Raw genomic sequence first — 12077 nt, forward strand, 5'->3', positions numbered from 1 at the left:
ACCTTATTCATACAAATAAAATGTATCACAAATATTAGGAAAATAAAAATGTTTTTTTTTTAAATATTTAGTTTACCCTATTAATCAGCCAAATATCTTAAGTTGGCCTCGGAAGCCCATCTTTGTCTCCAAATATCGATTTATGCTCTTCGATAAGACTAACACACTGTGATGTTTGATACTTTCTTATTAGAAAATATATTAATTATATATTCATATATGCAAATTAATTTAGAATATTTAATAATTTTCAGGTAGTAATGATTGAAATAGCTAGATTTGTGTTTTACTTCCAATTATTAAGGAATGAAGATAAAGACAATTTTGTGTCAAATGTATTTGTAATTAATTATTTGCTTATATATATATGAAACATGATGTTTATGCTCCTATGACTAACTCAACACTGATAATCTACCATGGAATTGTTTCCTGGACCAATGATTTTCTTTCTAATATTTTCTACTGGTGGTTTTTTTCCTCTTGCTAGAGCCACAAATTGTGGTGGGAATATCATTGCAAATACCATCACTGATGGTCGCTCTGGCCATATAACATTCAGAACTTTTTTAATTTTTTAAGAGTTCTTATAAAATATTTTATTAGTATATAATTCCTTTTTTTTTAGTTATTAATTATAGTTTATTTAATTGACGCGATCCAACAAAAAACTTGAAACTTTAAAGTATTTCAAAGGATCACATTAGTTAGAAAGATTAAAAATAATTATTTATATAAAAGTAAAGATTATTTATTAAAAAAAACTTTATAAGAACTAAGTTTAAATTATATTGCTACTTTTATAATAATTAAACACTTAATTAAGTTTAAATTAAAATGTTACTACTTAATATCAGCAGGTCTATAATTTTGTTTAAATTAAAAAGTTTATAATTCTGTTTGAACATATTCTAATTGTGTAGAGAAAAGGTTTACATTCCCTTAGAAAAGCCATGCATCATTTTGGAAGGAGCTGGTAGCGAGTCCACGCTCATCAGTTACGGTGATCATGGAATAACAGACATAAGTGCTACATTCACTTCATTGCCACAATATGTGGTTGCAATTGGCATTGGCTTCAAGGTTAATCACAAACAAATTATAGAGCAATCAATTTCATTACTCTACAATCCTTGTTTCTAATGCATCATTATTATTATTATTTTTAAATTTCAGAACTCGTATAATATTTTGACACGATTAAATAAGTTAGAAACAGTAGAAATAATAAGATGGAAATAGTAAAATTTTATTAAATATAAAATATTCATTATTTAATCCGTACTTTATTTTTTAACAAAATTTTACCATTATTAAAAACTTAAAAAAATTAAGAAAGGACTTGTTCTTAAAATTTTCATTTTGAAAATGAAATTACTAAACATTAGTTATGTAGTTTTTCACTAGCAGAATTGCACAATGAACGCTGTGGGGAGGTATAGTTCTCTAGGTTTTGTCACAGCCCAACGCAGGGTTTCAACAAATGATTCAAGTGGTTTTGTATTTAAGGGTGGTTCCATTGTTGGGAGTAATAAAGTGAATTTAGGAAGAGCATGGGGCCCTCATTCAAGAGTTATATTTTATGGAACAAACTTCTAGGGATGGGATGCTTGGCACTTCCAAGGCCTGGAGTAAGTTTCAATAAATACATGCTTTCAAAATGATAATGCTTAATTAATTAATTAATAATCTTAACATCTGCATGATTTTGTTAATTTGATTTTTTTAACCTGTAAAATGTTGTACAGGAATAAGAAGATATATATAATAACTTTTAATAAAACTTATAAAATTTATGTAATTTACTAAATATTATCATTTTTAATAAAAAATTTGCTATATATATTTTTTATGATGTGCAATATTGTACATATTAAAAATTTGTTATTAATTTATATATACAGTGTCCGAAAAAACTCACTTATCTAATTACATATCCATAATTAATTTCATTATGCTCTAGTTAATATTTTGGTCAAAGAATTTTATTTTATTTTTTTACAAAGATAGGGGTTTGAATTTTTATTTTTTTTTGGCTAGCTTAGCATTATAGCCAATTCCCACATTTTAGTTGGGCTGTAAGGCCCTAGTAGGGTATGTATGGGTGCATTCAGATTTAAATTCAATTAACTATAAATTTACATGTTAATGTAATTTTAAAATATGTTTATATGCAGTTTGAAACACCTTTTAAATTTAAATAGGCACATTTTTTTTAGTAGCTGGTCATTTCTATTATTTGTTAGGTTCACTTTCTTCAATTAAGTGGTTGGACAATTCTAGGTAAAATTGATATTGTTTTTCACACCAAAAGGTTGAAATAAAAAAAACATTTTTCTTTAATTATAAAACAGTCCAAGTAATTGAATACAATATAAATCCATGGTTTAATTAAAAAATTAATTTTTTTTTTGTGTGTATTGATATTTTATATTATAAAAATATTTTTATATTCTCTGAATTTATAAACAAATTTGCCAGGGATAGATTCACTTACGCTGAAGTTGTGTGTGAAGGAGCAGGAGCTGATACTTCAAGGCGTGTACAGTGGGGGAAGAAGTTGAATCGTTCACAGATAGAACAACATTTTTCTGTAACCTCTTTTATCAATACTGATAGATGGCTCCATAACTTACCAATTATCTCCTAATAATTTATTTTCCCTCTTTTGGCCTTCAAATTTGTTGTATATATATGGCTAAGATTGGCTTAGTTTGGTAATCTCTAACAGTTAATCTTTGTATGCTAACTAAGAAATGTAGCTGTTAATTTATCATCAGAACAAAAATATTAATTACATTTCTAATAAAATGAATGTTCAATTCTTGTGTTACACTTCTCTTCTTATGTTAAATTTAAATCTTTGTATACTAATTCATACCTTATTTTTGTATCAAGCAAGTTATGGTCTAGTTCTAAAAATTTTTATGTTACCTTGAAATTATAAATTGTTATTGAAGGCTTTTAAATCTTTTAAATTGTTCTAAAATTTAAATCTTCCTAAACTTTTAAAACTACTAACATGTTATTTTGACCAGAAGGGATTCAGATCACTTACACATGTAGTTTAGAGTTTAGTTCTAATATCTATGAGCTTGGAAATATATATTATTTAGAGGACCCTCACTTTAATTAATAATTAATCATGAGATTAGTTTTTTTAGCTTCCTAATAAAAGCACATTTTAAGAATTAGCATGTAAATAATAAGTAAAATAATTTAATTAACCAAAATGATGAGACAGGCTAGCCCTGCATATGCTTAACATTTAAGAATCTTTCTTACTATGGATTATATAAAGCAGAAATTTAAGATTTCTTTATTTTTTTTGGAAACGTTTTGTACTTTTATTTTTTATTTTCACTTTAAATTATAAAATTATAATTTTATTTTTATTCTGATTTATGTTTTTGAAATTTGTAAAATAAACAGTAAAAACAGAAACAAGTTATTTTAATATTTTTTATACAAATATTTAAAAAATAATTAAAATTTTTTTTCTGAAACTAAACCACTCCTTAAAATTTACATCATCCATTTTTTTAATCTAAAATATGAAAGAACACACCTATCTTTATTTTTAAAATAGTATTAAAATATGAGTTTAATGCTACCTCTACCATAACCATTATGTAATTTTATATCTCTTAGTAATTTAATTTTAAAATTCTTGTAATCACATTTTGTCAAAAGTTTAGTTAAAATTCTCAAATTCTTATTTTTATTTAAATAATTGATTATTTTTAAGATAAAAACAATTTAAAAGACTTAAGAATGGGAAATTTGATGAAATGGAAGGATTGAATGTGGGGCTCATGATTTTGATTGGGACAAATGTTGGAATTTTCTGATTTAAGTGGTAAGTTTCAAGTGAATCAATGATTTAATTGTCATGATCTGTGAGAATTTTAAATAGTAAATGATAATTTAGAAAATTTAAATAAAAATATCTATAAAAGAAACAACTTTAAAATTTTAAAAATATTTAAATAAATATATTGAAAAAATAAAATTAAGACCAACCTACTGTGAGCCATAGTCTTTAGTGGATTAAGTTAAAAAAAATTAATTTAATTTAGACTAGCAAAATTGAAATCTAAAATGAGTAAAAACTTATTTTTTGAGTCTTAATTGATTTGAGTTAAAAAGTTTAAATTTAAATTCAAATTTTAAAATCTAAATACCACATTTTATTGAATAGTTTAGACCAATTTAGTTAAATAGACACATTTTGAAACAATTTAATTTTAAAGAAACAATCTGAGGAAATAATCATTTTATTACAATATAAAGTTTATCTATGTGGAAGAAGAAAATCATCATCAGTGCAATTTCGTTGGTATTGACAACAAATATTTTTTACAAAAATGATTCTCTTATATTATGTTTTGACACAAGAAATATAGTAAATAAACAGATGAAAGTATTTAATATATTTAAAGATAAAATATTTAACTCATTTCTTAAAATATATGGTTTTCTAATATTAACAAGAAAAAAATTGCAAGAAAAGCCATTATTTTTAAAGGTAAAAAATAAATTAATAATAGTAAAATTTAACAAAATCTAATTTTAATGATAATTTTCATAAAATAATCTAAGAATTTAATAAAATATATTATATGCACTTCATCTTTTTATTATCTAACACTTCAAAAAGTATTAAATAGTACTCCTTTTATGTATAATTTTTTCTTTTTTCAGCTTTTGCAATATATATATATATATATATATATATATATATATAAAATAATTTTTAAGAACAATTAAAGATAAAAATTAATCATTATCTATAAGATTAAATGAGAATTATGTTTAAAAATAATAAGTTTTTGCTACAGTTAAATTAAGTAGTTTATTTTATAAAATAATTACTTTAAATATTTAATAAATTAAAAATATTAATTTTAAAACTTATTTATACAAAATTAGTAATTATTTTAGTATCACAAAAGATTAGGGAAATAAAATTTAAATATTTATAGAATGCACATTTTTAAACAGTGTCAAATATCTTTAAGTAGTTACCGTCGTTGGAAACTTGTCCTCAGATATCCATCTATGCTCTTTATTCTAATCATAAATGACACTGATATTAACTATATATGCAAATTAATTTAGAATATTTAATATTTTTCATGTAAAAATATTCAACTGGCTAGATTTGTGTTTTACTTAAAATTATCAAGGAAAGAGCATAAAGACAATTTTTTTCCAAATGTATTTACAATTATTTATATGCTTATTCCACCATGATTAACTCAACACTGATCATCTACCATGAAATTGTTTCCTCGACCGATGATTTTCTTTCTAATCTTGTGCACTAGCTATTTTTTCTCTCTTGGTAGAGCTGCAGATTGTGGTGGGAAGATAATTGTATATAACATCACTGTTGCTCAACATGGCAAAGGAGATTTCAAAACTGTTCAAGCTGCCATTGATTCTATAAGGAGTAACAATAATCAATGGGTTAAGATTCACATAAAACCTGGCTTGTATATGTAAGTTGAAACGTTGTTATATTAAGTTCACATAAAAAATTAAAGCTAACCACTATGTTTGTGCACGTTGTAATTAATTTTGTAGAGAAAAGGTTCATATTCCCAGAGAAAAGCCATGCATCATTTTAGAAGGAGCAGGTAGCCCAACCACATTAATCTCTTATGGTGACTTCCAAAAAACAGGTTTGAGTGCTACATTTACATCATCTCCACCCAATGTGATTGTGAGTGGCATCACCTTCAAGGTAAATGCATGCATAATCAAATTAAGGATATAGCAAACCATTTTCGCAACTCTCCATATTATTAATCTTTGTTTTCTTAATGTGTGATTACAGAATTCACATAATTTGGGGCATGAATGGACCAAAAGAAAAGTCTTACCCGCAGTGGCAGCGAGAGTATATGGAGAGAAATCTTTCTTCTTTAAATGCAGTTTCTTAGGTGTTCAAGACACCTTGTTTGATGTAATGGGACGCCATTACTTTAAAGATTGCTATATTCAGGGTGCAATCGACTTCATTTTTGGTGCAGGCCAATCTTTTTATGAGGTAATAAATAATATACTTTTTAATGTGCTCTCAAGGATTTATATTTTCAAAAATTAATAAATATTTTTAAATTATTATATTTTATGTTAATAATGTATAAATTCTGTCATACTTTACATTTTTTTAATTCTTTTTCAATATTGAAACAAGAAAGTATTTTTTTTAATAATTTTATTTATTTTTTACTTTGTATGTTTACAAATTATTTTTATTACTAAATAAAGAAATTATAAATATTTTTTTATGATCCATAAGTGTACATACTTAATTCATTTAACATTTACTTTCTAAATCATATAATTAAAACTTGTTCATTTAACGTGGCCTTGCACTTGTTGTAGAGTTGTGTGATCAACGCCACAGGGAGGGGTACCCTTACAGGTTTTGTCACAGCCCAAAGCAGGAATTCAGCAAGTGACACAGGTGGTTTTATATTTAAGGGGGGTTCCCTTATTGGGACTGGTAAAGTGAATTTAGGAAGGCCATGGGGCCCTTACTCCAGAGTTATTTTTTATGGAACATACTTTTCTTCCATAATAACTCCCAATGGATGGAATGCTTGGAACGTCGTGGGCCAAGAGTAAGTTTAAATAAATAATTAAATTAATACACCCTTTAAATAATAACACAAAATCAATTAATTATCACGACCTATCACAAGCCTATGAAAATTAGAAATTAAACCAGGCAAGCGCCAATATATCATACTAGGCACATTTCCTTTTGTTACCTTTTAAGGATACATGAAGTGCATGTCATGAAAAAATACATATATAATTTTTATATATCCTTATAAAGGAAAACAGGTTTTTATATAAAATGCAAAGCTTTAATTTTGTCTTAATTAATTTGTAAAAAAATTGTGCAGGAATAAGTTAACGTATGGTGAAGTTGGATGTACAGGACCTGGGGCTGATACTTCTAAGCGTGTCCCGTGGGAGAAGAAGCTAAATCCTTTACAGATGGAAGGAGAATTTTCTTTAGCTTCTTTTATCAATAAAGATGGATGGCTTGAGAACTTACCAACTATCTCCTAATTAATAATTTATTTTCCCTCTATTGGGCTTCACATTTGTTGTTAATTAGTTGAGTGATCTCCAACTTTTACTAACAAATGTAGATGTTTGCCATATATGAACAATTAATCTTTTGTACTTTTAATAAAATGAATTTTGTTCAGTTCTTGTGTTACACTATTATTCTTTTAATCAAATGATTATTAATAATTTAATAGCTAAACACATAATAAAAATTTTATTATTTTTAATATTATTTTAAAAACTTCTTAAACATACTTTAAGTTCACCAACTCAAATACATATGAGCTAATAAATAATATATAAGTAAATTTCACCGCACATATATAAATTATTTATTAAATTTAATATATATATATATATAAATTAAAAATTATTATTAAATACTACATTAATAAAATATATTATGTTTATTACTTTTATTAAATATAATATATTTCTATGCGGCCATTTTCATCAATAAATTTGATAGAAAAACTTAACACTGCACAAAAAAAGTAATTATTTCTAAATTTAATATATAAAATATATACTAAAAAATTTATTATATTTCATTATTATTTTATAAAACATACTTTAAATTAACAAAATTTTGTGCATGTAAATCGGTAAGCTATAAATTCACTACATACACTAACATGAAATGCTGTATTTATCAAATATAATTAAATTAATTTAAAATGAATATCAAATATTATATATGTTAATCAATATATTTGTTGGGATTATTAAATGTATGGCCTTTTATACTATTGAAATTTCATTATAAAATTTATTACTAAACATTATCATAATTTTAATTACTAAATTAAAAAAAGTAAGTTTTTTACTATATTTATTACTTGAGAATAATATTAACATATAATAAAATATTTATTCTTTTTTACTAAAAAATTAATTAATATGAGATATGCTTTAAATTACTTATTTTATCTGTCATTTTAAACAATGGACCATGATGAGGTGATGATGCATTATGACTCACATAAATCTGCTTTATATAAAGAGTTTAGCTCAAATTATCATTTTAAATTCTCTAATAATTTATTTTATTTTATTTTTTGCATCCAGTCATGGCAACTGAGCTGGATAGTTTAAATAGACTAAGATCGCTATATTTAAGGCAAATTGGACTAATTTTTTAGGGGGTAGCCAATCTTATTATGAAGTGATATAGAATAAAATTAATTTTTAAGTTGCTTATATTTTTTATACTTAGTATTTTTTTTAAATTAATGATTTTTTAAAATAATTTTACCCTTAGTATTTAGTGTGTGTTTCATAGAGGTTAATAAATAAGTAAAATATTAACTAAAATAGTAGGTGTGTAGAATAATAAAATATTAAATAATAATATTCAGAGATATTTATCATATCTATTATATTTTAATCGTTAAAAAGATAGTATTATTTTAGATGAAATGTAATATTAATAATTAGTAGGATTTCATTTTCAGTTTGGTTTTAGATGCGTAAATTAATTATTATTCCTGCTCTTCAATATTTTCAAAGATAATTTGTGTGGGGCAAAAGGTAGAAAGAGTGGCTTGGATGATTGGGAAAGGCTGTCTGAAATCAGAAATAGGGTGAGTAACTAAAGATTTAGAAGTATATAATATAACTTCATTAGAAAACTAGCTATGGAATTTATCATATACCACAGAAAGAACAGGTCCCTTGAGAATATTTGGACCACTCTTAGTATAATTTTAGCAATATTAAAGAAGATGAGTATGATATCGAACTTGATGATGCAAATGTACATTGGATTGCAATTTGGTATAAATGTAAAGTAATTGTTCAGATAGAGGATGTGAAGAAAGAGACACATTTTAATTTTATCCACATGAGCATTCATGCCTTTTTTTTTTTTTTTTCTTTAATGTCTCAACTTGCGTTTAAATCTCAACCCAATATTTTTATCTTGTTTATTTCATTGCTGAAATTTTAAAAAATATCAATTCTTTGTATAGTATTTTTTTATATGAATTTTTGTTAATTTAATATTTATTCAGGTACAAAACACGATAAATAAAGGCAATATGTTAATTTTCTTATTACATTCTCATCAGATTTTTAATATCTCTTTATTTATTTTCTTTACAAAATTTGGAGACGTAAAAATGAGAAATAAAAAAAATAAAAAAATAAAACATATGCTTTCAACTTGTAAAAATAAATTAAAATAAAAAACTTCGTTTCTTTAGGAAGATCTAAGTGATGAAATGAAGGAATAATGTTTATTATGGGAAAAACACCTTTCCTATAATTTCATTGATGTAAATTATCTTAATTTCGGTGACAAACTTTCTAATTATTTTTTTAACATGTGTAACATTATAAATGATAAAAAAATTATATATAATAAACTTTTATTTAAAATTATAAAATTTAATGTTATTGAATACATTGAAAATATTAAATATTATAATTTACATTAAATTTATATGTATTATGAAAATCTATTTTATATAATTTTTTATCTGGTACAATATTGCGCAATTTAAAATTTTTCATTATTTTTATTTTTAAATATTTTTAAAAATAATTCAAGCAATGGTAGAAGGCAGAAAGAGTAGCTTGCATGAGATGGAAAAGAGTGTAACTGAAATCAGAAAAAGGGGAAGAACTAAAGATTTGGAAGCCTTTAATATAACTTTATTAGAAAATCAGCAATGAAGGGCTTTATTGTATACAAATGCAATTTAAATACCATATTGAACAGTACAAAGAGGTTGCTTTAGTGCTTGACCCTTGTTTTGTTAGAAGTATTTGGACCACTCTTAATATAATTCTAGCAATATTAAAGAAGATGAGTATGAGACCAAACCTCACTATGCAAACGTACATGTGATTGCAATTTGGTATAAATGTGAAGTAATTGATAAGATGGAGGATGTGAAGAAAGAGAAACATTTTAATTCTACCCACCTAATCATTCATGCCTTTTTATAAAATTTTCTTTAACATCTAAGCTTATGTTTAAATCCCAACCCAATATTTCTAGCTCATTTTTCATTACTGAAAATTTCCAATAATCGATTTCAGGTTTAGTATATTTTTCATATGAATTTGTGTTAATTTAATACTTATGCTCAAAACAAGATAAATAAAGGCATCATGCTATTTTTCTTGTCATATATATTCTCATAAGATTTTTAATATCTCCTTACTTATTTTTTTCATTAAATTTGGAATGTAAAGATGAAAAATAGAAGGGGGAACAAATCCCGAAAAGAAACCTATGCTTTCAGCTTGAACTAAAAATGATGTCAATTATTTAATCAAACACATTTCAATGGTACACGGAATCTTTGAATATGTTAATGCAATAAATTTTTTCATTAAAAAAAGTGCATTTTTCTTTCATCCCTTGCACTATAAATTTGATCTCAATTCTGCGTAATTACCATAATCAATCTATCATCCATATAAGCAAGGTTCATTAGCATCACCATTTACCATGGCATGCACAACTAGAATCTTGGTGTTTGTAACATTGATGCTTGCTAGCACTGTAGTGCTAGGGAAGCTCCATGACATCTCTGAATGTGGAAGTAATTTGTTATCAGTTTTAGAGGCATGTAGCCAGTTCATACGAAAGGACGGGCCAAAGGTTTCACCATCAGATAAATGTTGTGAAGTTTTGAAAAAAGTTGATATACCCTGTCTCTGTAAAAATTTTCCACCTGAAATTGAGGGCAAGATCAGCATGGAAAAAGCTGTCTATGTAGCCCAGACTTGTGGCTGCTCTGTTCCTAAGGGAACCAAGTGTGGAAGTAAGCTTTCTATCATCTTTAATGTCATTTTCATTTTACTCTCTTCATTTTAGCTTTATCTAAGTTTAAACATCTTAAGTGAACTACGGAAATTAAAATATTATATTAGAATTATATTACTCTCTTCATCATGTATGATATTTTTTCTTCCATCATTATGTGTTTTTTTCAGGCTACACTGTTCCTCCAGCTGCTCATCTCTAGGACTGGTGAACTTCAAGAATCAGGACTCATATATATATATATATATGCATGCAGCTTCCCCGTTACTTCAGGGGTCATGAATAAGCCTTAAACATTGTCTTCTGTTTTTTTTTTCTCGTGTCCTTTGGTTTGGTGTGATATTAGAGGGAATTCAATTTTAATTTGAAACAGTTATAATATATATTTCAATAACATTTTCTTCGAGTATAGTTTTATCTTAATATTTTAATATAATTATTAAATAAAAATAAATTAATTTAATATCTTGGTAAAATCAGCAGAGAAAATTTTTGTTGCTCCAGGTAAAATGATTGCATAAAAATCTTTAAAGTTAGAATGATATGCTCATAAGGGACAGTTTGACAAGAAACATGCAGAATTAATATTCTAAGTAAGAAAAAATAATGACATATTTTTAGAATAAAAAAGTATTCCAATATTATGAATAAGAACATTTAATGGGGTTGCTTAACCCATTTCATATCTAAGTTAAGCAATTATTTTCCAGTACTCAAGATCAGTATCATGAGTGTTGCTTGTGGTGGCAGACGAGTTAGATTTTCAATATGGCCCAAAATCATACAATTTATCAAAGTAAATATACTTAAAAATAGAAAATGACATATATTAAAAAAATATTATTAAATACTATATTCCTCAAATGTATCATGTTTATCACTTTTATTGAATACAATACATTTCCATGCAATGTATGGTCATTTTTATCAATAAATTTGGTAGAAAAACTTAATACAACACAAAAAAAGTAATTATTTCTAAATTTAATATATAAAATATATACTAAAATTTTTATTATATTTCATCATTATTTTATAAAACAATTTAAATTCACAAAATTTTGTGCATGTAAATTGATTGTTGGGCTTATTAAATATTATATATGTTAATCAAAATATTTGTTGATCTTATTAAATGTATGGCCTTTATATTAATGAAATTTAATTATAAAATTTATTACTAAATCCTATCAAAATTTACTAA

At 25.0% G+C, this 12077-nt stretch overlaps 3 protein-coding genes across 3 annotated transcripts; all 3 read left to right on the forward strand.

Annotated features, from left to right (window-relative positions):
- Positions 1 to 419: 419 nt before the first annotated feature.
- LOC113874573 (putative pectinesterase 52) lies at positions 420 to 2650 on the forward strand. The gene is made up of 4 exons (XM_027512792.1): positions 420 to 537; positions 926 to 1083; positions 1411 to 1580; positions 2482 to 2650. The coding sequence occupies exons 1-4, from the start codon at positions 420 to 422 to the stop codon at positions 2648 to 2650; spliced, it is 615 nt and encodes a 204-aa protein (XP_027368593.1).
- A 2651-nt stretch (positions 2651 to 5301) lies between these two features.
- LOC113874575 (probable pectinesterase 66) lies at positions 5302 to 7092 on the forward strand. The gene is made up of 5 exons (XM_027512793.1): positions 5302 to 5504; positions 5590 to 5749; positions 5843 to 6055; positions 6397 to 6635; positions 6924 to 7092. The coding sequence occupies exons 1-5, from the start codon at positions 5302 to 5304 to the stop codon at positions 7090 to 7092; spliced, it is 984 nt and encodes a 327-aa protein (XP_027368594.1).
- A 3463-nt stretch (positions 7093 to 10555) lies between these two features.
- LOC113874576 lies at positions 10556 to 11075 on the forward strand. Its single transcript, XM_027512794.1, has 2 exons — positions 10556 to 10871; positions 11044 to 11075. Exons 1-2 carry the CDS (start codon positions 10556 to 10558, stop codon positions 11073 to 11075), a joined length of 348 nt encoding a protein of 115 aa, XP_027368595.1.
- Positions 11076 to 12077: the final 1002 nt, after the last annotated feature.

The sequence above is a fragment of the Abrus precatorius genome, unplaced genomic scaffold, assembly GCF_003935025.1.
Source record: "Abrus precatorius isolate BTA unplaced genomic scaffold, Abrus_2018 Scaffold8, whole genome shotgun sequence".
Lineage (NCBI taxonomy): Eukaryota > Viridiplantae > Streptophyta > Magnoliopsida > Fabales > Fabaceae > Abrus > Abrus precatorius.

Bases quoted from the DNA above. Each gene is read 5' to 3' on its own strand.
- LOC113874573 (XM_027512792.1), top strand. From the start codon at position 420: ATGGAATTGTTTCCTGGACCAATGATTTTCTTTCTAATATTTTCTACT. The intron at 538-925 runs GTCGCTCTGGCC...AATTGTGTAGAG, and splicing joins TGCAAATACCATCACTGATG to AAAAGGTTTACATTCCCTTA. The intron at 1,581-2,481 runs TTATGGAACAAA...CAAATTTGCCAG, and splicing joins CCTCATTCAAGAGTTATATT to GGATAGATTCACTTACGCTG.
- LOC113874575 (XM_027512793.1), top strand. From the start codon at position 5,302: ATGATTTTCTTTCTAATCTTGTGCACTAGCTATTTTTTCTCTCTTGGT. The intron at 6,056-6,396 runs GTAATAAATAAT...CACTTGTTGTAG, and splicing joins CAGGCCAATCTTTTTATGAG to AGTTGTGTGATCAACGCCAC. The intron at 6,636-6,923 runs GTAAGTTTAAAT...AAAATTGTGCAG, and splicing joins TGGAACGTCGTGGGCCAAGA to GAATAAGTTAACGTATGGTG.
- LOC113874576 (XM_027512794.1), top strand. From the start codon at position 10,556: ATGGCATGCACAACTAGAATCTTGGTGTTTGTAACATTGATGCTTGCT. The intron at 10,872-11,043 runs GTAAGCTTTCTA...TGTTTTTTTCAG, and splicing joins TAAGGGAACCAAGTGTGGAA to GCTACACTGTTCCTCCAGCT.